At 43.4% G+C, this 23997-nt stretch overlaps 1 protein-coding gene across 2 annotated transcripts in view; it reads right to left on the reverse strand.

Annotated features, from left to right (window-relative positions):
• ARFGEF2 (ADP ribosylation factor guanine nucleotide exchange factor 2) overlaps positions 1–23997 on the reverse strand; it is a 93323-nt gene that overhangs the window by 12962 nt on the left and 56364 nt on the right. For both annotated transcript variants that reach the window (XM_002912990.4, XM_019799774.2), the window contains exons 23-33: positions 23019–23118; positions 19535–19575; positions 19261–19430; positions 14202–14353; positions 8771–8943; positions 6198–6358; positions 5011–5141; positions 4734–4863; positions 2323–2458; positions 1425–1563; positions 1262–1316 (exon numbers count right to left, since the gene is read on the reverse strand). In XM_002912990.4, the coding sequence (XP_002913036.1) occupies positions 1262–1316; positions 1425–1563; positions 2323–2458; positions 4734–4863; positions 5011–5141; positions 6198–6358; positions 8771–8943; positions 14202–14353; positions 19261–19430; positions 19535–19575; positions 23019–23118 (1388 nt within the window). The remainder of the gene's footprint in view (positions 1–1261; positions 1317–1424; positions 1564–2322; positions 2459–4733; positions 4864–5010; positions 5142–6197; positions 6359–8770; positions 8944–14201; positions 14354–19260; positions 19431–19534; positions 19576–23018; positions 23119–23997) is intronic.

Below are 23997 nucleotides of genomic sequence, written 5' to 3' on the forward strand. Positions count from 1 at the left end.
GCCTTTTTTTTTTTTTTTTTAAAGTAGGCTCCACATCCAACGTGGGGCTTGAACTCACGACCCTGAGCTTAAGAGTTGCATGCTGCAGGGCACCTGGGTGGCTCAGTTGGTTAAGTGTCTGCCTTTGGTTCAGGTCATGATCTCAGGGTCCTGGGATTGAGCCCTGCATTGGGCTCCCTGCTCAGCAGAGAGCTTGCTCTTCCCTCTCCCTCTGCTGCTCCCCTTGCTTGTGTTGTGTCTCTCTGTCAAATAAATAAACACAATCTTAAAAAAAAAAAAACAAGAAAAGAGTTGCGTGCTCCTCTGAGTCAGCCAGGCCCCCCCCCCCCCGCAATGCCTTTTAAAATCTAATGGCCTTACAGTTATTTGGGAATAGAAGTTAACAATACAAAGCCCCTGTACACCAAGGTATTTTAAAGTGAGACTTGAATCACAACTTCTCTACGTGACCTCACACAGAAAATAAGAACCACTATCTCACTGGTGTGGAGGAAAGCACTCTTTATTTAGGAGGATAATAAATAAGGATAATTATACCAAGGCATTACTTGTATCAGCAAAACATCAGAATTGAGAGTCCAACAAGGGATAATTTGTTAAATAGATTACAATAATGTATAGCCACTGAAAAATCGGCTCTCAAAGAATATTTAAGAATATGGAAAAATGTTATGTGCCAAGTGCTTCCAAATTTCAAACCTGTGGGTTAGATGTGTACCATTACACAAAGAAAAAACTAGAAATCCAAACTGGTTTTTATTGGGTGACTTCTGTACTTTCTAAAAAAAGATGTTAATGAACATATATAGATTTAAATCTTTTCTGGTCTTTTTAAAAAGTAATCTCTAGGGGTACCTGGGTGGCTCAGTCCATTAAGTGTCTGCCTTTGGCACAGGGCGTGATCCCAGAGTCCTAGGATCACCCCGCATCAGGCTCCCTGCTGGGAGCCTGCTTCTTCCTCTCCCACTCCCCCTGCTTGTGTTCTCTCTCTCGCTGGCTCTCTCTCCGTCAAATAAATGAATAAAATCTTAAAAGAAACAAAACAAAACAAAAAACTCTACCCCCAACATGGGGCTTGAACTCACGACCCTGAGATCAAGAGCTGAATGTTCCACCAACCGAGCCAGCCCCGCACGCCTAGTTTTTAAATCTTATAACCTTTTTTTACTCACTTCCCATCAGAAAAGCACGAACTCTTTGGGTTGCTTAATTTTTTACTCTAATACAAGATCAGAGAAAAGACAACAACAAAAAACCCTACCAAATGTTTTTCTGACGAATCTTCCTCCATTCCTACAGGTCTCCATGTCAGCAAACTGAAGAGAATGGAAGAGAAGGAAAATGATCCACGTGAAAGGCAACGTGAAGTCCTAAGATGTCTAGCGAGCAAAGACACAAACAGCACTAAGCACATTCGCACTCACACGTGTGGGATGGTTGTTTTGAAGATATCCAGCATGCAACTGCATGTCTCATCCCAGACGTCGGGACTGAATTTCTCCCCGTTGGATATGACTAGGTTTTCTAAGCAATTGGTACCTGACCGAGCCAACTGTTCATTATCTGCAAAATAAAGCCACATCTATCATCAAACTTCCACTGCTGCTTTGATTCCCACCAGGGCACTGACATTTTATAAAACTTTTCCTGTTTAAGCAGGCTATAAAGAGATAAAATTATCTATCACAGCTTTACTGCTAGGGATGGAAGAAGGTCAGTTTGCTAACTAATTAACCGGCTTCTTGTATGATGAATGGTAAAAGACAGAAATATTAGAGCAGTGTTTCTCCAAATTTAGTCCCCTGAACACTGCCATGCTGGTATTAACTGTTTAATCATTTATTTTAAAACGGAGTCACTTTTTGAAAAAACTCAACACTGGCGCTTTGTCCTAAGCCAAAACCATCTATGGAATCCAGGTCAAACGTGCCACGTGCTATTCTTCCTAGCACACACCACCTCAACGCTTAAGGACTCAAATGAACAATGTCCACTGATGAAGCTGTTGATACTGACCCCCACAGCACATTTTAAAAACACTGCAGAAAATTTCAAATATAGACGAAAGTAGAAAAAAACAGTATAATATACAAAGGCACATCTTTTAAAATATAATAATTACATCCCATCTTTAAGAAATGCTTTGTAAACTGGCTTGGGGAGATTGTTTTTATGCTCTAGTTAAGTAAAAATATGCATTTTCACCAATTAAATTATATAGTGTACTCCGTGGCATTACATTCTTGCTTTTACGTTTTGAACAATTAATCTCTCATTAAAAACTAAGTCAAGAAGAATGACACCCAGAGACACAGTGAGTACCTTGTCTGACACACCACTGCAACTGTGCAAACACATCAGAAAGAAGCACCTCATTCAGAGCTTCATAAAACTGGGTGAACACATCACAAATGGCATAGAGCGCGTGATTGCAAGTTGTTGTCATCCACTCGGATTTCTGAAAAAAAAAAAAAAAACAAAAAAAAACAAAACAAGATAACGTTGAGAGGCCACTCTCCTTGTGGGGAGATAGGCACTCTCCCACATCACGGGCAAAGCTGTTCTGGTGTGCAATCTGGCAGTACGGATGCAGGAACACAGCTGACAGGAATGGACCCAAAGGAAAGAATAAGATCTCTGGGTGAAGGTCTACGAATAAAGATGTTTACACCACACTGGCATTTACACACTGAAAACACAGATACGAAAACACCCAGCAAGGCGGCAACTCAATTAAGTACTTCTATATGACAGAATATTAACAGTCATTCAAAGTGATACTGACAAAAACTTGTAATGATTTGGAAGAAGCGAATATGAGATATGCTAACTACACCTTTTTACACTAAAAGTTTACCTCTGGTAATTTCATGGCACTATTTCAAGTATTAATATAGAAAGAGATCTAGGAAATCATCGAAAAGGGAGGGGTCCCTACTGCTAAACAAGATTCCAAAAGTGGAAATCATAAGGGAAAAAGATTCCTAGATTTGGTTCTTTAAAAGCTAAAATTTTCTAAAATGAAAAGAAAATGAGAATAACAAAGTGGGCAAAATCATCTGCAATTTATGTAAGGACATGCTATTTTATGTATACACTAAAAAGCTCCTAAAACAATCGGAGAGAGGTAACTAACCCAAAAGATGGGCTAAGGATGTGAAAAAGCAATTCATAAAAGAAATTTGAATCAGTCATGTGAGAAAAAGTGTGCAACCTCACTAGCAATTAAAAAGCTTTGAGGCAGGGGTACCTGGGTGGCTCAGTTGGTTGAGTGTCAACTCTTGGTTTCGGCTCAGGTCATGACCTCAGGGTCATGAGATCCAGTCCCATGTGGGGCTCCACGATGGGCATGGAGTCTGCTTAAGATTCTCTCTCACCTGGGGCGCCTGGGTGGCTCAGTCAGTTAAGTGTCCGGCTCTTGATTTTGGCTCAGGCTGTGGTCTCAGGGTGTCTGGATCCATGTTCAGCAGGGAGTCTGCTTCCCTCCCTCTCCCTTCCTTCCCTCTCTCCTTTCTTTCCCCCTCTGCACCCCCCCCAACTCCCACATGAACGTGCACTCTCTCTAAAAACAAAACAAAACAAAACAAAAAATCTTTGGGGCGCCTAGCTGGCTCAGATGGAAGAGCACATACCCCAAAACATTTTTAAAAAGGTTTTATTTTTATTTTATTTTTTTTAAAGATTTTATTTATTTATTTGACAGAGAGAGCCAGCGAGAGAGGGAACACAAGCAGGGGGAGTGGGAGAGGAAGAAGCAGGCTCCCAGCGGAAGAGCCTGATGTGGGGCTCGATCCCAGAAAGCTGGGATCACGCCCTGAGCCAAAGGCGGACGCTTAACGACTGCGCCACCCAGGCGCCCCAAAAGATTTTATTTTTACGTAATCTTTACACCGAACGTGGAGTTTGAACTCACAACCCCAAGATCAAGAGGCACACACTCTATCGACTGAGCCAGCCAGGTGCCCACAAAAACGCTTTTAATGGTTTTTTTTTCAGGGATCAGAGAAATTCCATTTTTGTTGTTGTAGTTTTAAGATTTTATTTATTTATTTGAGACAGAAAGAGGGAGAGAGAGCATAAGCACCAGGGGGAAGGACAGGTAGAGGGAGAGGGAGAAGGAGACTCCCCACTGAGCAGGGAGCCCGATATGTGGCTCAATCCCAGGACCCCGAGATCATGACCTTGGCTGAAAGCAGATGCTTAACCATCTGAGCCACCCAGGCACCCCAGACATTCCATTTTTTACTGACTGCTGAGAAGCAGTCCCTGTTGAACTGGCAGGTACAATGCCCGAGGGCAAAGTGAGTGGGCCATGGTGACTTATTTCCTCTCGTCCTTCCCCAAATGGGGACATTTTCTTAGCACTAGTTGACTCTGGTATAACAGTGCTAGGAAGGGGGTTTCCATTTTATTTTTTAAGAATTTTTTAAAAGATTTTATTTATTTGAGAGAAAGAGCCAGAGCAAGCACAAGTGGGGTAGCGGCAGGCAGAGGGAGAGGCAGGCTCCCCGCTGTGGGGCTCCATCCCAGGACCCTGGGATCATGACCTGAGCTGAAGGCAGATGCTTAACGGACTGAGCCACCCAGGCGCCTGGGGGGTTTCCATTTTAAAACACACCTCCAGGAGCTCCAAGGGTAAGACTTACACGGGGACGATGACACAACACTGCAGGGGACGAAAGCAGAGAGGCCTCCCCCGCTGTATCCAGGGTACCGAGTCAGTCACCACCTACCTCTGACTGCTGCTCAGGGAGTTTCATGTTGTCAAAAATCCTGAACACGATTCTGAACAGGTCCTGCCACCAGTGCTTTTCAAAGGTGTGGCCGTAGCTCTTCATGATCTCGAACATGACCGTGAGTCCTCTGGAGGGACAAAGCCAGGTGCAGAGCGGGAATGGGGGCAGTGGGGAAAGGACAGCAGAGAAGAGAGTGGGAGAGAATGGGGTCAGGCGAGCAGGTGACTGAGGCTCATTCTGTGACAGAAGGGGCACCGTCCCGGGACATGGTTACCTCGTCCGAACATCTAGCTTGCATCTGTTAATGATGCAGGAGAGCTCAAACAGGATCGGGAACCAGCCTCGAACCCAGACCCTGTCGCCAGGAGCCACATTCATGTCGTCGCTTGTGTATTCTTGTAGCACCTGCCAGGAGAGTCACCTCTCAGACGCAGACTAAGCAAAGGAAGAAACTCAAAGGGAACTACATGAAGGTTAAGGCCCCACACATTTTCCCTTCCTAACAACATCCACTCAGCAAGGGCAGGATAGGGAATCCCCAGGAGGCAAACACAAGCCTCTCCCCAGTGCACACAAGCGGTTATGCCTACCTCTGTGGGTTTTAGAATAAGCTGAGTGGGCAGATCACTGCTGAGTTAACTGAGGCACTAGGACGTGAAGTCGGCTGCCCAAGGTCATGCAGCTAGGAGCTGGCAGTCTTCCCCAGTCTGCATGTAAAACCCCACTCCCTGCCCTACCTCTGGGATTTTGAGCCCTTTGATCTGTAACTACTCCTGAAGCGCGGTAGTATCCGCTGTTAATAAAATTTCTTCATCAGCTCTGATTACCCAACGTTAGGCGATTTCTCTCTGTGCCCCTGTCAACTCCCCCATACAGTGGGGACGTAACTGCCAATCTTATAGGTCTGATGTGAAACTAAATAAATCAATACACAGAAAAGATCTGAAGGAGAGATCTGTACAGGCTGTCATAGTTTAGATATGCTTATTTCCACCCAATGTCAGTGTCTGAGGCTGTCATTTAAACCAAGCGGGCGGGCCTCTTTGGAAAGGTGAGTCATAAAAGAAAAACCCCAGACATTTCTGGGAGAAAACAAAAGGTGATTTTTAAAAATGTGATTTCTCAGCCATGTCACAATGCTAAAATGTCATTTCCTTAAGCGGGCGGTTTGTTTGCTTTCAAACAGAAAGGTCTAGCTTCTTCAGCTTTGCCAAAATTCAAAACTAAATACTACCATTTTCTACAAAAACAATTAGTAGAATGCCAGGTAAAAGTTCAGTAGGAGTAGAAGTAATTTCATGCATAGAAAATGAGAGAGGGGGCAGAACCCCAGCAACGGGCAGCATTTCGAAGTGAACGCCCAGTTCAGGGCAAACATGCACTTCTAAAAGTGTAGCTGGAACTCTCTTTGCGATTCCTTTTCCCCTAAGCGCCCACGAGGGAGGTGAGGAAATAATGTACCCGAGGCCTCTCGGAGACGTATTTCCCACAGAAGCGGATGAGTCGGATCGCCTCCATGCTCGTGTCGGGGAAGGCGGCATTGCAGGCAAACTCCGACAAGCACTTCACAGCGTCCTGAAAGGAATCGATGGCTGCAGGGAAATGGTGCTGGAAAATAGTTGCTGCGGAAACAAAGCCATGTTCTTTATAAGACCAGGAGACTTAGAAATGGGGATCGAATGAATACCCCCCAACCCCGAGGGGACTACTTCTATGAAAATCTAAGAAAAGCATGTCGCTATCTCTAGAAGACAGCATTTCTTATTAAATTATTCAGGAATGAATCCACTGAGCACTGTCTGGGCTAAACTGGTTCCTGAGCTCCAATTCATTCATTCATTCATTCATTCATTCATTCATCAAACATTTACTGAGTGCCAACTATGTGCAAAGCACAGTTGTGGGCCCGGGGACAGAGGTGACCAATCAAATTTCCTGCCTCATGATACTCGTGCTCCAATGGGCAAGACAGACAATCACCTAAGACAATACATACATAAAATATAAAATAATCTCAGGTTGGGTGAGTGCTGGGTGAGGGGACAGAAGGCAGTAGGGACTGCTTAGGCTGGGGGTCAGAGCAGGACTCTCTGACGAGGCTCAAACAAGTATCCCTAAGGAAGTGACAGAGGACAAGCCATGAGAAAATCAAGTTTCACCAGGATGTCAAGGGGTCCATTTCAACTTAAGCTATTTTAGGATGGAGCTGGAGGAAAGGGATAGGATAAACAGTGATCTGCGTGTGAAGTTGGCCCTCAGTGGTCTGAAAGAAGCTGAGCACCGAGCAAAGCTCTGGCCCTGGGCTGGTGATCCTGGGCGTACTCCTTTAATTCCCTGGCCGTTCCCATCCCAGGACCACACTGCGTGCTACCTGAAGGAATGTTGTGAAGATAAAGGGAGATGAAAAGGTCAATGAGCTAAAGGTGAAAGGCAATTCAGAAGTCTAAGATTTTTCAAAATCCTACAAACATCACCTAAGACAAAAATACAAGTAGCAAGAAACTTCTTAAGAGTTAAAAGATCTCAAAAAAGATTAAAGCTGATCTAATGCTCTATCACTTTGAGGAAGACCAAGAAGAGTACACAGCCTGTGGTTGATGACAGGCAGGACCAGGGCCGTCTGGTCAGTCCAGAGGGGACAGACATGGCACCAACTCTGGGCTGGCCTGTCTGGGGGTGAATCCTGCCCCACCATTTCCTAGCTGTGTGACCTCAGGCAAGTTGTTCTACTTTCCTTTTCTGTCCCTCAGATTCCTCTCTGGTAAAGTGTGGGGAGTAATGGTATAGCCAGTTCTCGTTATTCATGGTAGCTGTGCTTGACAGAGTCGCTGTGAACACTGAATGTGCCCACAGTGAAGAACGACTGCTTCTAGGGGACGTATGGAGGTACGGCCTGTGGGCCTCTGGTCACAACGTTTTAATCAACCAATCAGTACATAACCTTGTTTCGTATGTGTTTCAGTTTAAAGACACCATATTTTATACATAGCGTTGGGTTCATCAACACTGAACTTTTGGCCAACAGCACTTTAACTCAAGCCTGAAAGAAGCTTCTTGAAAACATGTATTTTCTCTATAAGGCATATCACAGCCTTCCTGTGCTCAGGGACACAGGAGAGCACTCCAGCACCATACTTCAGAACCATTTTATTTATTTTTATTTTTTAAGATTTTATTTATTTATTCATGAGAAAGAGAGAGAGAGAGAGAGGGAGAGGGAGAAGCAGGCTCCCCGCAAAGCACGGAGCCTGCTGTGGGACTCGATCCCAGGACTCTGGGATTATGACTGGAGCCGAAGGCAGACGCTTACCCGACTGAGCCACCCAGGTGCCCCCTTCAGGGCCATTTTATTTTTTTTATTTTTTTACTTTTTTTATTTTTTATTTTTATTTTTTTAAAAGATTTTATTTATTTATTTGACAGAGATAGAGACAGCCAGTGAGAAAGGGAACACAAGCAGGGGAAGTGGGAGAGGAAGAAGCAGGCTCATAGCAGAGGAGCCTGATGTGGGGCTCGATCCCACAACGCCGGGATCACGCCCTGAGCCGAAGGCAGATGCTTAACCGCTGTGCCACCCAGGCACCCCCAGGGCCATTTTAAATGGTGAAGTCACCAACAAAAAAAACAGAAATGCAAAAAAATGTGGCAGTAAGTAAACCACGGAAAGGATATTTACTCATTTATCGTGAGAGAGCTGAAACAAGAAGGGAGAGGGTCACCTTGTTAGCCTCGGCTGGGAACATGTGCCCGGGTAACTCAAGTGCTTCCCTGCTGAATGCACGCACATGTCCACAAACGACCACAAAAGCGCTGGGAGCACTGGTTTTGTGGTTGTGGAGAATGAGAATCAGCTGTTTATCCTTCGCGGGGATTTTGTGCACATGTCCAAGCACATGTTAAGAGCTGAGAACACCATCTGGCACATTATCATATCACAGCCGACCTGAAACAAGGAAGCCCTTTTGGGGAGTAAACAGACAGGAAATAAGTGGTCACCCTTTTAGACTTGCAGGTGGGACATGAGAGCCACTTACTGACGATGTGGCCTGTGGTCTGGAAGGCCAGCTCCACAATGTTCCCGTCATGATCTGAGGCTGCCTGGTGGAACACAGCAAAGATGTTCTTCCAGCCCGAGCGGATGTTGGCTGCCTGGGAGTTCACCATCTGTGCAATGCAGCGGATCACCATGTCCCGGATGGTTGGAGACCTAAGGAAAGAATGGGGCAGCCATGTCGTATGTATTTTGAATGGTGGGAAGAGAAATGAACACGGCATCACTTAGAAGCAATGCATTAGAAAATCCGCATTTTTTATTTTTCTATTTTTATTTTATTTTATTTTTTTGGAGCCCAACACAAGGCTTGATTGAATTCATGATCCTGAGGTCAAGACCTGAGCTGAGATCAAGGCTGGGATGCTAACTAACTAAGTCACGCGAGCGCCCCCAAAACCACATTTTTAAAAGCACACAGTAATCCACATTCATTAAAAAAAAAAAAAAATTAAACTAGATACAACAAAAAGAAAAAACATTAAGACAATCACCGTGGCAGACAGCTGCTTTCCCAGCAGCCGTCCTCCCACCTCCTTGGTAACAGAACTCTGATTTCATGCAGGCAGCAACATGCCTGACCTCAGGGAGCCAGTCACAAACAAGACAAGACAACATGACAATCTTGTCTCATGTGCCAGGTCCTTGATGCCCCAGCCTCCCTTGTAGCCAGGGAAGCTACATGACCGTTCTAATTACATGTAAGAGAAAATCTGTGGAAATGTGAAGGGAGGGGTTTCTACTATAGTTTTGTTGTAAGACACAACAAATACATATGGTAGGCTCTGCACCTTTTCCTGGTATTCCCATTCTGAACACAGCATGATGCCTGGAGCTAGACCCTCTGTTCAGCATCACAAAATAGGCTCAAAGATAAAAAGTGATCCTGTGGATGGACAAAGGGACAGAAAAATGTTGGGTCCTCAGGCACCTGGGTGGCTCAGTCAGTTAAGCGTCTGCCTTTGGCTCAGGTCATGATCCCAGGGTCCTGGGATCGAGTCCCGTATCGGGCTCCCTGCTCAGCAAGGAGCCTGCTTCTCCCTCTCCCTCTTCTCCCCCTGCTTGCTCTCTCTCTCAAATAAATAAAATCTTCAAAAAAACTAGCAAAAAAGAAAGAAGCTGGGTCCTCAATGACAATTTGGGCTATGGAACCAAACGTGAGTCGGCTTGCCTCTGACTTCTTAAGTAAACAATATATAGCTTTGTGGTTCAAGGCATTGTTGATCAGTTTTTCTGGCTGAGAACCTCTACACTAATAATACTCATAATTCTGCCACCCAGAGATGACCACGCCTAAGTTATTGATGCATGTCCTCTTAGATTTTTAGGCAGGGATCTATGTGTATAGTAAACACATATACATGGATGGGAATATATATATGCAATTTGTGAGGCAAAATTTTAAATTTAATTATTACAAAATAAAACCTGAAGACATAAAAAATGGCCCATTTTCTGAAGCAGCTGCAAGATTCAACATGGTGTTACCTGGATATTTGCAAAAGGTTAGCATGTATGTCTTGCAACCTATTAAGACATATGCAGTTATGGGGTGAGCTCTATTATCATACAAGTCACAAGAAGCAAGGCTACACAAACCTATCTCTTCCACACACCACTAGCTTTGAAAGCCGTTTAGATTGGCTTTGGGATTGCAGACTTGACTTGCAAATTTCATCTGGCTTAGGGTAACATTCACGTTCATCTGCGGGATCCATACTGATAATAGGTCATTTAGAGAAGGCAAGGAGAAAGTCAAAACCGAGTTAAAACATAGCTCAGAGTACACAAAGCAGATATGTCGCCCACAGACAACAAAGGACTGACTACATACCTTGGTGACTTTAATATATAATACAACTGAATTCATGATTGCCTCCCCCATGGGGAAGAAAAGCAGCTCGTTGGGAAGAACTAAATGTGCTTTTTAAAGATTTATTTATTTGAGAGACAGAGAGAGAGGGAAAGAGCATGAGTGGGGTGGGGACAGAGGCAGAGTGAGAGAGAGAATCTCAAGCAGACTCCGCACTAAGCGTGGAGCCCAACGCTGGGCTAGATCTCATGATCCTGAGATTATGACCTGAGCTGAAATCAAGAGTCAGACACTCAACCAACTGAGCCACCCAGGCGCCCCTCTACATTTAGTTTTTAAAATGTTTTTTGGAGGGTGCCTGGGTGGCTCAGTTAAGTGTCCGACTCTTGATCTCGTGAGATTAAGCCCCACGTAGGGCTCCACGCTCAGCATGGAGTCTGTTTGTCCCTCTCCCTACGCTCCTCTTCCTGCTCACAAGCTCTCTCTCCAAATAAATAAAATCTTAAAAAAAACCACAACTTTTCGGGGTGCCTGGATAGCTCAGTCAGTTAAGTGTCCAACTCTTGATCTCAGGGTCATGAGTTCACACCCTGTATAAAAAATAATACAGTCAGTTAAGCGTCTGCCTTCGGCGCAGGTTATGATCCCAGGGCTCTGGGATCCAGCCTCACTGGGCTCCCTGCTCAGCGGGGAGTCTGCTTCTCCCTCTCCCACTTCCCTGCTGTGCTCTCTCACTCTTGCTGTCTCTCAAATAAATAAAATCTTAAAAAAGAAGTTTACTAAAAAAAATATAATAAATTAAAATAAGATGATTTTTGCCTGATTATTAAAAGTAATCTGTGATGACAGTAAACATTATGGAAAACGGAAAATGTAGAAAAAAAATAATGAAACAAAAAAATTCCTTTATGTGACAGTATGATATTTCACAGGAGAGACTGATAAAACTGTTCTTATTACACTGTCCAACTCTACAACTTGCTTTTTTTTTTTTTTAAAGATTTTATTTATTTATTCGACAGAGATAGAGATAGCCAGCGAGAGAGGGAAACACAAGCAGGGGGAGTGGGAGAGGAAGAAGCAGGCTCATAGCGGAGGAGCCTGATGTGGGGCTCGATCCCAGAATGCCGGGATCACGCCCTGAGCTGAAGGCAGACGCTTAACCGCTGTGCCACCCAGGCGCCCTACAACTTGCCCTTTTGACCAAACTATTAAGCATTTCCTGATCATAAACACTGTGAACATCTTGAACAGCTGCACAATAGTCCATGTTTGGCTGTGCCAACACTGACTTAACACTCTTTTATATTTAGGTGGTATCTGGTTTTTTAAAAATTACTTTGTGTGATTTACAACATTTTGCTGTATTTCAAATTAATTCCTTAGAAGAGTTACAGAAGTACAGAATTAGTGAATCAAAGAGCAGAGAAATGTTAAGGTTCCTGCACACTGCCCAATGCTTTTGAAAATGTTATAGCAAGTTATAGTTCCATCAACAGTGTCTGAGAGTGGCTGGCAATGTGTGATTCTAAACTTGCTCTGTCCCTTTTCAAATGTTGGCTGGGCAGCCATGGGATGGGCAGGGAGGGCCTGGGATTCTGGCCATCAGTGCCACCAGCCAACTAGGCCGGCTGCCACGCCAGGCCTCCAACTCCTCGGCACTCAGAACAGTGTCCCCAAAGGTTGGAGGGTATTTCTGTGTGTACGCTAAAATCAGGGGTAGGGGTGTCTGGGTGGCTCAGTCAGTTGAGCGTTCAACTCTTGATTTCAGTTCAGGTCATGATCTCAGGGTCATGAGATCAAGCCCCGCGTTGGTCTCCATGCTGGGGGTGGGCCTGCTTAGGATTCTCTCTCTTCCCCTTGCCTCCTGCTCTCTCTCTCTAAAAAAATAAAAAAATAAAATAAAATAAAATAAAATAAAATAAATAAAATAAAATAAAAAAATAAAATAAAATAAAAATCAAGGTGATGCCAGATTCTGGAATGGGCTTTATTTTCTCTTAAAATGAGCAGTAAGGTGATGAAGAGAAAAACCAAAAGAAAGAGAGACATATCAGGGAGACTTTTCTGCTGCTTTTTGTTACCCCAAACGACCCACACTGGCTTACGGCCTTTGAACTCGTAAGCTTTCATTTTCTTAAAAAAAAAAAAAAGTCTAAGCAGATCTCATGGACACATTTTAGTGGTGGGACAGACACCTGAAAGTCATCCTTGACATTTCTTCCTCTTATGCCCCACAGCTAATTCCTAGTACATGGTGTAGGCTTTCCATTCGAAAATGTATGCAGAATCCAATCCCATGGTACCTCACCCCCTTGATCCAAATCTGAACAATTACAGTGGCTTTTCATTTTCCACGGATAAACCTAAGAAGATCCCTTAACGTATGTCAGACCATTTCCCCTTTCTGCTCAAAACCCTCCAAAGCTTTTGTCTTTGACAGGGAACAAGGCAAAGTGCTGACCAAGGCTGACAGCTCCTTCATGACCCAGGCACTCTGCTGCCACTACGGCTTCATCTTCCAGGACTTTCTGCGTTGCTTACTCTGCCCAGCTACCCTGGCCTCCATGCTCCTCCTTATCATGCCAAGGACACTCTGCTGCAGGGTTTTTGTTCCTGCTCTTCCCTCTGCTCACAACACTCTTCCCAAGATCATATACAGCCACTCCTGGCTTGTTCATCACTTTGGTTAAGGGTCAACTTACCAAATGCATCTCGGCTGACTGCCCCATATAAAGGAGTGCTTCTACTCTTATCCCCTTACCTTGATTTAAACATTTATTTTCTTGTTTATCTATCTCACTGGAATGTAAACAAGTTTTTCTTGTTTTTGTTTCGTTTTTTAGATTTTACTTATTTGTTTGACAGAAGGAAAGAGAGAGCACAAGCAGGGGAAGCGGCAGAGGGAGAAGCAGGCTCTTCGCTGAGCAGGGAGCCCAACGCGGGGCTCCATCCCAGGACCCTGGGATCATGACCTGAAGGCAGATGCTTCACCGACTGAGCCACCCAGGTGCCCCTAAACAATGTTGCTTAATTTCATTAAGGAAAACTTCAAACACATATAAAAGTAAAGAGGATATGGTATTGGACACCCATGTACCCAGCTGTACTGATGAAAACAGGAGCCAGAGGAAAACAGGCATTTTTGACTGTTTTCTTTAGTGCTGTATCCTTGGCACTCAGAATAGTACCAGCAGCTGGCAGGCTGCAATAGAAACAGGCCAAGTGAACGCATGAACAGGGTGACTCCTTCAGAGGGACAGCTGTCTGATCTCTTCTATCACCCTCCTGGGACAGAAAGGATGGGTCACATAATTCTTGACCTTGTTTTAGGATGCCTCTGCAATGGCTCTTTCTCTGAACAACGTCAGCCCCCACCCCAGTAAGAACGCATGGCATGTTTCTACTCGTTGTGCCGGTGTGATCTGTCCTTCGGGGAAAGGTCACACACAGATCTGAGTTTTGTACTTAGAAACGATACATGTGAATCAGTCTGTTTATTTTACCTGTTTCCATCAACAAAGGGAGAAAATATTAATTGTGTGATTAGTGTTAGGAGGTCTTTTTAGGCCTCCAATGGGGAATCTGACAATGCACATACCTGTTTTTCTTCATGATATGCTCAAAGGGCCTCAGAAAATCTTTCTGGAAACGAAAGTTGGCTAATTCTCCCTTCTCGAGAAACTTCATAGAGAGCTGCCTTAAGGAGTCAACAGCAAAGATCGCCACATCTTCATTGGGGTTACAGCCAACCTGAGCAGGAGCGGGAGGGGAGGTGAGATAGGCACGGTACAACAATTGTGAATGTGGGGTTCTGAACGCCAAAAATGGACAGCCTGCCTTCGAAATAAATGCTATGGAAAAACACACCTAAGGAGAAAAGAACATGATGTTTCTTGGCTATGACCTGGGCAATTCTGTTTTAATGATGAAAGATCAGTACTGCGGATTTAATTAAAAGTGCTTTCAAACGTACTATTTAATTTTTTAAAGATTGTGGCAAAATACACAAAGAACACAAAAGTTACCATCTTAACCATTTTGAAGCGCACGGGGCAGTAGTGCTAAGGACATCCACGTTGTTGTGCACATCTCCAGAACTCGAGCAACGCTGAAGCTCTATACCCGTTAAACAACAATCCCCCATGTGCTAATTAATTTTATCCAAATATACAGAAGAAGTCAAAAGACTTTAAAGTCTCTGTAAAGCCTTTTTCTTTTTTAAAAATTTTATTTATTTGAAAGAGAGAGAGAAAGCAGGAGACGTAACACAAGCAGGGGGAGCGGAAGAGGGAGTAGCAGGCTTCCCGCTGAGTAGGCGGCCCGATGCGGGGCTCTACCCCAGGACCCTGGGACCACGACCTGAGCCGAAGACAGACGCTTTAATAACTGTGCCACCCAGGCACCCCTCTGTAAAGCCTTTTCATACTTGCCCACATCTGTCGCCTGAAGCAGATGATTATAATTGATTATAATTGTAAAACTGATTATCATCAGCCTCAAAAAATTCAGCACAAATATTGAGGCTTTTCAATTTCCTTAAAATTGTACTTGTCTATAGTTTACCTACTTTTAGAGTCTCGAGTTATGAGTATATATTTGGTTGGTGCTTCTCAGACTTTTCTCTCAAGAAGAATCCCTCAAACAGAGCAAGGGAATGTTTCCCACCAGAATCCCTGCCAAGGGATCTGGGGCATCTTGCAGCAGCCTGCTCCAAGCAGGAAACTTCACTGGCATGTGGTCTGACCTGAAAAGGTTTTATTTTTAACAGAAGTAACGTTGCAATATCACTTGTAATTAAGAAAAATTGGAACATCAATAGGAAACGGTTACATAATGGTATGTTCACAGACATGGAGTAACATTTGGCAGTTAGAAATACATTCAGACTTTAAAACAAAAAGAAGATTCTGTCACATGCTACGACATGGATGAACCTTGAGGACATGATCCCAAGAGAAAGAGACCAGTCACAAAAGGACAAGGGAGCACTTGGGTGGCGCAGTCATTAGGCGTCTGCCTTTGGCTCAGGGCATGATCCCGGGGTTCTGGGATCGAGCCCCACATCAGGCTCCTCTGCTACGAGCCTGCTTCTTCCTCTCCCACTCCCCCCACTTGTGTTCTTTCTCTCGCTGGCTGTCTCTCTCTGTCAAATAAATAAAATCTTTAAAAACAAACAAACAAAAAAAACCAAAAGGACAAATACTGGGACGCCTGGGTGGCTCAGTTGGTTAAGCATCTGCCTTCGGCTCAGGTCAAGATCCTAGGGTCCTGGGATCTAGTCCCCCATCAGGATCCTTGCTCAGCAAGGAAGCTGCTTCTCCTTCTGCCTGCTGCTGCCCCTGCTTGTGCTCTTTCTCTCCCTCTCTGACAAATAAATAAATAAAATATTTAAAAAAAACCCCCAAAAACTAAAGGACAAATACTGCATGATTCCAGTTGTATGAGGCAGCTAGAGTAGTCAAATTTGTAGAGACAGAAAGCAGAATGGTGGTTACCAAGGACTCGGGGAAGGAGCAGGGCAGAGGAAGGAATGGGAAGCTAGTATTCAATGGGTCTGGAGTTTCAGTTTTGCAAGATGAAGAAAGAGCTCTGCAGATCTGTTACACAAAATGTGAATGTACTTAACAGTAGCAAACTGTACATTTATAAATGGTTAAAATGACAAATTTTTATATGTATTTTACCACAATTTAAAAAAGAACAAATTCATACATACTAATATCAGAGTTAAATATTTAAGATTCCTTGCTAAGTGGAGGAAGCACTTAGTGTAATAGTAATTATGTTTTTTTTCAAAAAAGCAAAAGAAACCAAGACAATATTATCTGTATCTCTATGAGTATATACACATACATGTGCAGAGAAAAATGTCTGGGAAGATATATAACAAACCGGTAATAATTAGTTTTGGGGAGGGTTCAATAGGGGAGTGGTGATGGTCAAACGTGGCTTCAGCAGTAATTTTTTTTAAGGTGTTTATGTAGCATTCATTAAATTAAATACTAATAAAAAGAATATTCTCCTAAACATCAGGATTCAGGAAATCCTGCAGCAGGAATACACTCCATACTTATGGTGCAACTTTGCACAGCCCGGACACACATGTGTCCTACTTTAGAAGAGAAACATGGGACTGTTCCCAAGACTGCTGGAATGCCAAGAGCTAAGTTACAGTCGTACTCAGCCGTCCGTTTCTTCAAACCTACAAGATTCTTACGTGCTCCAGTCCCCAAGGGGAAGCGGAACATCTTCCTGACGTGGTACAAAGAATGAAGAGCCCCAGAGGGAGCAACCGAGTTTTCCACAACTTTGTGCTTAATGGCTCTGATGAGTGGAACGGACATTGGTAATGAAGGTGACAGCCATGAAATGTCTCATTACTATCTGTCAGCCTACATCCCAAGCTGCCTGTAAGTGGCCCACAGATAACCGAGAACTGGCACCTGAAGAGTCTTGACAACAGAACTGCAGGTGGGAAAAGTTACTTGTACAAGCGATGTTCTCTCCTGAAGAAGTCCCACTGGACATGAAGTCTAGACTCTGAGAAGCTGGGAAAGGTTTTACCAAGACACTTTTGGATTATTACTTCTGAGAGAAAAAAGGATGCCATGGCTGCTAGTGGACAGATTTCACGGAATAAGTGAGCAACGTTTGCTCCCGCTTAGTGGTCACCGGCTTGGACAAGAATACAAGGTGAAGTACAGTAATGGTTATGGTCCGCATTCCCTTTCTCAAGCAATTTCACACTAATTAAGTCAGCTGGTCCACTAAGAAGTTATTTATTCAGAACAGTGAGAAAGCTGGTTGCTGAGCTAGCTGGTCACTGTAGATGACAGCGCTAGCATCCACCATTCACTCAACAAACAGTTGCTCTGGGTCCTGTGCCGGCTCATGGCTGTGTCCTTCCTGAGGGTGCAGATGAAAGGTCACCTGCTTCTTTTTATAAGTTTCTCCCATTCAATGGAGAGAGCACAGTTCTCTTTTGGATAAACTGTTTTTTACTCCCAGTACTTTTAAGCATCTGTATTACAACTCCTCATTCTCCAGGAGTAAGAAAATTGCTTTGAAACCATGGAGTATGCTTTCGTAGGAAACAGTGGTATTCAGCTGTTAGCTTTCCTGTAAGAAGTTAATGGCATCACAGATGCATACACACACACACACACACGCAAATACACAACACACACACGGTCTGATTTTTAAAAATTTGTTTAATATATGAGTGTGTGTGCCAATATGTAGGCGATGAAGCCCCTAGTGGAGAGAAAAGAGTGTAGTCTGGTTTTCTCTCAGTAGTTGTCAGTTTCAGAACACACCAATCTCTAACTTGTTTCTGATGGAAAAATGAATGTTCGTTTGCTAGGGGCACCTGGGTGGCTGAGTTGGCTGAGCGCCGACTATTGATTTTGGCTCAGGTCATGATCTCAGGGTTGTGGGATGCAGCCCCGTGTCAGGCTCTGTGCTCAGCAGGGAGTCCACTTGAGATTCTCTCCCTCTGCCCTTCCCCCAGCTGGCGTGTGTGCGTTCTCTCTCAAATAAGTACATAAATTAAAAAAATAAATGTTAGTTTTCTCAACAAAGGTTTCTGAAGAGTGGTGGCAACGAAAGCCAGACTATAAGAAGCAGTGACATTAACAGTGAAACTATATGGAACAGAGCTTAACCTTCGGTTGTTCAGAAGACATTAGACGATTTTGCCATGCATTCAAACACCACTGTTTGTCCAGTGACCGTAGTGATTTTTGTGGTGTTAGCCTACACCCTGGATATGGATATTAAAGTATTTTTAATGCCACTAAGATTTTAATTTCATATTCCATGAGTTCTAGCAGTATGTAAATAATGTTCCACAAGGGAAATGAATTATAAGTATCCTCTGCTTCTCGCAATGTCACACTGCACCGCTTTGCTTTTTTTCTCAAAGATTTATTCATATGCTTGGGGGGAGAGGGGGGAGGGGAAAAGGGAGAGAGAGTGCCAAGCTGACTCCTCACTGAGCACTGAGCCTGATGCGGGACTTGACCTCACCACCCTGAGATCATGACCTGAGCTGAAACCAAGAGTTGGACAACTAACCGACTGTGCCACCCAGGCGCCCCATGCACCACTTTGCTTTTATGAAAGACCTACCTTAGTATCTATTTTCACTAACCAAAAAAAATCTAAAGAGGATTTTTGCTTTTATGAAAAAAAAAAAAAGGTGAAAAGTGAAAGTGACACTTAGCATTCGTTTTGCCGCGAGCTGTTATAGAGGCAGCACGCGCCCCAGCAGCAAGACCAGTGCTGCCAAGCCCCTTCCCCACGAACTCCACTCAGTATCTCAGCATTAAGCCACCAGAGCTTTGAACTGTGTCAGTGAACATCTGGGCTTCATCTCAATTCTGTGCACTGCGAGCAAGATGTGTCCTAAGGTATCAGAAAAGCCTAAGAGAGGTTATTTTTGGGGTGTGGGAATGCTCACAATTTTTTCATATAAATTAGTGGTTACTGTCTCTCTGCTTTACACCATTTCGGCTTATGAAAGGTTTCATAACAACGTTCTACTTCTGGATAGCAGAAAAATCTGTATAAGTACCTAAACTCTCAATGGCTTCTTCTTTGATTATAGTTGCCTTTTCTGGACACTGATGGAGTGGTTTTTGAATTTGAAGAGTTACCTTATTGAAGTGATCTCCAATCACATGCCATATTCGGGACCACTGCAGCCGGATCCGATTCATGTTGTAGTACGATATCTCCACAATCTTCTGCAAGCTGAACATGCGGGGGTGGTGCGGGGAAGCCAGCTCGTCCATGGACACGGCGCACAGCCAGCGGACAAAGTCAACTACAGGCCAGACCCAACGACACACGCGAGGCTTCGTTAGTAATGGCCAGACAGCCACAACATGAGGATTCTGTAGTTGTCACACATGAGTGACAAATACATACCTATAGCATTTCCATCCAGTCTGGTAGATCCAGTAAAAATTCTAGGAAGATAATTCCAGACACAGTAAAATAAACGTTAGATATGGAAGCTGCGTTTCAATTTCAAACACTGAAGAAAAGTAAAAAATGAAGCATTTCAGGTCTGGTACCTCCACTAAAATAAATGACTGAGGCATGACAGGTACCAAACTGGTCAATGAACCCAGAGCATAAATGCCTATAATGGTAGAAAGAAAAAGCAACACATCAAAAGGAGGAAGGGAGCGTAAAGTATAACAGCATGTGGGGTCACAACAGTGGGAGTGGGAGAGTGAGGACCTCCAAAAAACTGCTCCTGCATAAGACAAATAAACAAAAAACTAGCAAAAAAAGTTACCCAAACCAACTCTTTCAGGACTGAACTCTGGAAATTAGCAAAGGCTGGGAAAATGTTTATTCAAGAAAAATGGCTCAATCTTGGTACAGATAGAGACGATTATGGTGTTTTAGGTTGGCCTATTTCCATTACTGTCTTCTCCGTTCCATAGGAATGTTGAAAACCAACAGCTTTGAAGTCACAATAACGGTGAAACCAGCAACCTAGCTCCACATGAAAGAACAGAACAGTCCTGAAATTTCCCCCAAAACACCAGTCTCAGAGAACTGACATTATTTGACCTGCCTGGCAGTACCCTGAAAACCCCCATTTCCAGGATTTGTCTTTGACTCAGACCTCATTTGGTACAGCCCTGTCCCTGGGGCTTTTGTCAAAAGCAATCTGTAGTAACGACCTGAGGTGGCAGTCACAGCTGGGGAAAAACAAGGACCTGGCCAAAAACCTAAAGGAAAAGCTGGGAATGAGACATCCACGGGAGGCTCTATTTTATTTTATTTTTTAAAAGAGTTTATTTATTTACTTGAAAAAAGAGAAGAGGGAGAGAGCGCACAGAGGGAGAGGGAGAAGCAGACTCCCTGCTGATCAGAGAGCCCGATGTGGGACTTGACCCAAGGGCCATGAGATCATGACCTGAGCCGGAGGCAGACACTTAACCGACTATGCCACCCAGCTGCCCCAACCACAGGAGGCTTTAAAAAGCTCCACCATAGGCCTGGTGCAAACTTCTACGGCAACAGCACAGAGGAGAGGGCAGAGAATGGAGCTACATAGGAGCCAAGATGTTTCACACCACACAAATTAAGTGGACAGTAATTCAGAGTCGAATGTTAAAAGTTAAGATGTTATTAATCATGATCCCCAAGGCAATCAGTAAGAAAAACATGAAAAATTACAGTAAAAGAAACAAGGAAAGTAAAACAATACACTAGAAAATTTCTTAACACCTAAGAAGGCACTGATAATGAAGGAATGGGGGAAAAAAAACGACACAACACATATTTATAAAAAGAGAAAAAGAGCAGATCTAAATTTCACCCATCAACAATTAAATTATAATTAAATGTAAATAGATAAAACACTTTAATCCAAAAGAAGAGATTGGGGGGCGCCTGGGTGGCACAGCGGTTAAGCGTCTGCCTTCGGCTCAGGGCATGATCCCGGCATTCTGGGATCGAGCCCCACATCGGGCTCCTCTGCTATGAGCCTGCTTCTTCCTCTCCTACTCCCCCTGCTTGTGTTCCCTCTCTCGCTGGCTGTCTCTATCTCTGTCAAATAAATAAATAAAAAATCTTAAAAAAAAAAAAAAAGAGATTGGGGGAATGGACTAAAATAAACATGATCCAACCATCTGCTGTCCGAAGTGACTCACTTTATTTTTACTTCTTTTATTTTACTATTATTATTTTTTTTAAGTAAGCCCTATGCCCAATGTGGGGCTTGAACTCATAACTCTGAGAGAAGAGTCACATGCTCTACCAACTGAGCCAGCCAGGTACCCCAGAGAGACTCGCTTTAGATTCAAAGACACAAAGAGGTTGAAAGTAAAAGAATAAAAAAGACATAGCATATGAAAAAGTAACCAGAAGAGAAATGGAGTGGCTGCACCAATATAAGACAAGAGATTGAAAAATCATTACTAGAGACAAAGAACATTTTATAATATAAAAGGTTTAATCTGTCAAGAAAACATAAAAACATATATGCATCTAACAACAAGGCCCCCAAATCATAAGGCAGAACAGATAAAACTGAAAGGTAGAAATGGACAATTCAACAATGCCCAGGATCAGCACATCTATATAGACAGAATGAAGATTAGTGGCTATAGGGACTGGCAGGGGAGGCAATGGGGAGTGACTGATAATAATAAGCACAGGCTGATGAAAATGTGATGAAATTCGATAGTGGAATAGCTTCTCGGCCTTCTGGCTAAGACCAAATGTGAAATTTAATAGTGGTGAGGACCACACAAGTCTGAATATACTAAAACCCACTGAATTGTATACATACATTTTAAAGATTATTTATTTGAGAAAGCGTGTGTGAGCAGAGGGAGGGGCAGAAGGTGAGGTAGAGGGAAAGAATCTCAAGCAGACTCCCTGCAGAGTGTGATCTCATGACCCTGAGATCATGACCTGAGTAAAATCAAGAGTGGGACTCTTTAACTGACTGAGCCACCAAGTGCCTCCTGAATTGTACATTTTAAAAGAATAAGTCCTATGGTATGTGAATTATATCTCAATTTAAAAAAATGTAATGGTGCACAAAATGATGCTGGGCAAGACTACTATTGTCCATGATCTGGCTAAGGCAGAGAGACAGAGAAGAAACAAGTGTGGTTAATGGAAGAATAAACATTTTGAACTTTTAGCCTAAACCTAACTGAAAAATGTGAGGAAAACCCATCAAAAGTGTTACAGACAGTATCTCTGTTGGAGAGAAGCAGGCAAGCAAAAGGAACAAGGTAATCAAAATACCTTGTTAAAGAGTTTAAACTACTAAGAGGATTGTTCTGAGAACAATACAAATTATGCCCCAAATTCTATACTGCTATCATCTCAACACTGTCTGTATTTAATACTGTGGGACAGGTCATTAACCACATGAACAGCGGTGTACATGATTATTCAAGGGTACTTTTCAGGAGTTTGTTCATTTTAGAAAATTCATATTTTAAATACTGCTATCTAATGAATGTCTTCACGTAAGAATACCTGTATTTCTCATGGATGTTTAATTTCAAGTAAACAGGTATCATGGAAAGGTTCTAAGAAAAAAGAAATGCAAACTATGTGGCCACCTCTCACTCAGAGATAGGCTTTATATCTTAAACCCTTCTTGAAATTTTTAAATAAGTAATTTCTACTAAGGAAACGAGGTAATCTAAAACATCAGCACAAGCAAAAACTCTTGTTTTTAAAAAGGTCACGAATTCAAATGAACACGAAGGTGACCAGTAGCTGTGGATCACGTGTGGTACTTCTTAGTTCGAGTGATCTAGAGCTCACAACACTTACAAGAGTCAAACAGATTAGGAATCCATTAGCTACACACTGGATGTGCCAAGCTACTGGACAGTCCAGCTTCACTGGAGAACAAAATCATTACCTGTCTACAGCTACAACCACACTCTGTGAGCTGGTCTCACCAACAGATTCCTGGAAGCTGGCCATCTGTCTTTTATCCACTCCACCACTCACCAAATTACCTGAAACACAATGCACAAAATCAACATTGCTTCTAAAACAGTCAAGTATTTAGAACAAAGTATTCTGTGGCATCAATACGCAGAGACAAGTCACATAAGAGAATAGTTTGCAGGCAAAACAAAACAGAAACACCCTCAACTGACGACAGAATAAAATTAAATGTAGGTTTTGGCATTCGGCGTTTAAATGCGTTCTTCTTCTTAAAACACAAGCTCCCTTGCTGTACCAACCACCTTCCTTTCTTAAGTCTTTCACATTTTTATCGTATTGAATGCCTACATTTAGGAGACAAAATTAAGCAGCACTAACTTAGAGCTCCTGGAAGATGGGATGGCTTATACCTCTCAACGTCCAGTGCGCTTTCCCGGATTTCTCTCCAGCCATCCCCGCATGTGCCCTAGAGGCAGGTGCTATTACAGCCTCCCCCTTCCATACACTCTGTGCTTTTAACTGTACCCTGTCCTATTTCGGTCAGTGTACGTGGGACCTAGGAGCCTGCCCTCTGCCCTGAGACAGCCTGGGTTTGAAACCTGCCCCTGCTACTTCTTGCTGTGTGGTCTTGCTCGAGTCACTTCACCCCAGCATCACCTTCCTCATTTACGGGATAAGGATGGTAAGAGTACCAACCTCGCTGTACTGTTAAGAGAATTAAATGAGTTAAAATGCATAAACCGAGTTTTTAGAAAGTGGTCCGGCACATTTGTTTGCCTTATTTACTGTTAGATACTGACAGAAGCCTCTCGATTCAATGAGAAATCATTCTACTTTCAGGAGAATGAACATGGAAGAGACGTTGAATCTACTTTTCAAAATCGAGAGATACACATAACCATTCCTCTAATACTAGGTACTAAAGCAAATGGCTTCTCCCCCCAATA

This window comes from Ailuropoda melanoleuca, chromosome 13, assembly GCF_002007445.2.
Source record: "Ailuropoda melanoleuca isolate Jingjing chromosome 13, ASM200744v2, whole genome shotgun sequence".
Lineage (NCBI taxonomy): Eukaryota > Metazoa > Chordata > Mammalia > Carnivora > Ursidae > Ailuropoda > Ailuropoda melanoleuca.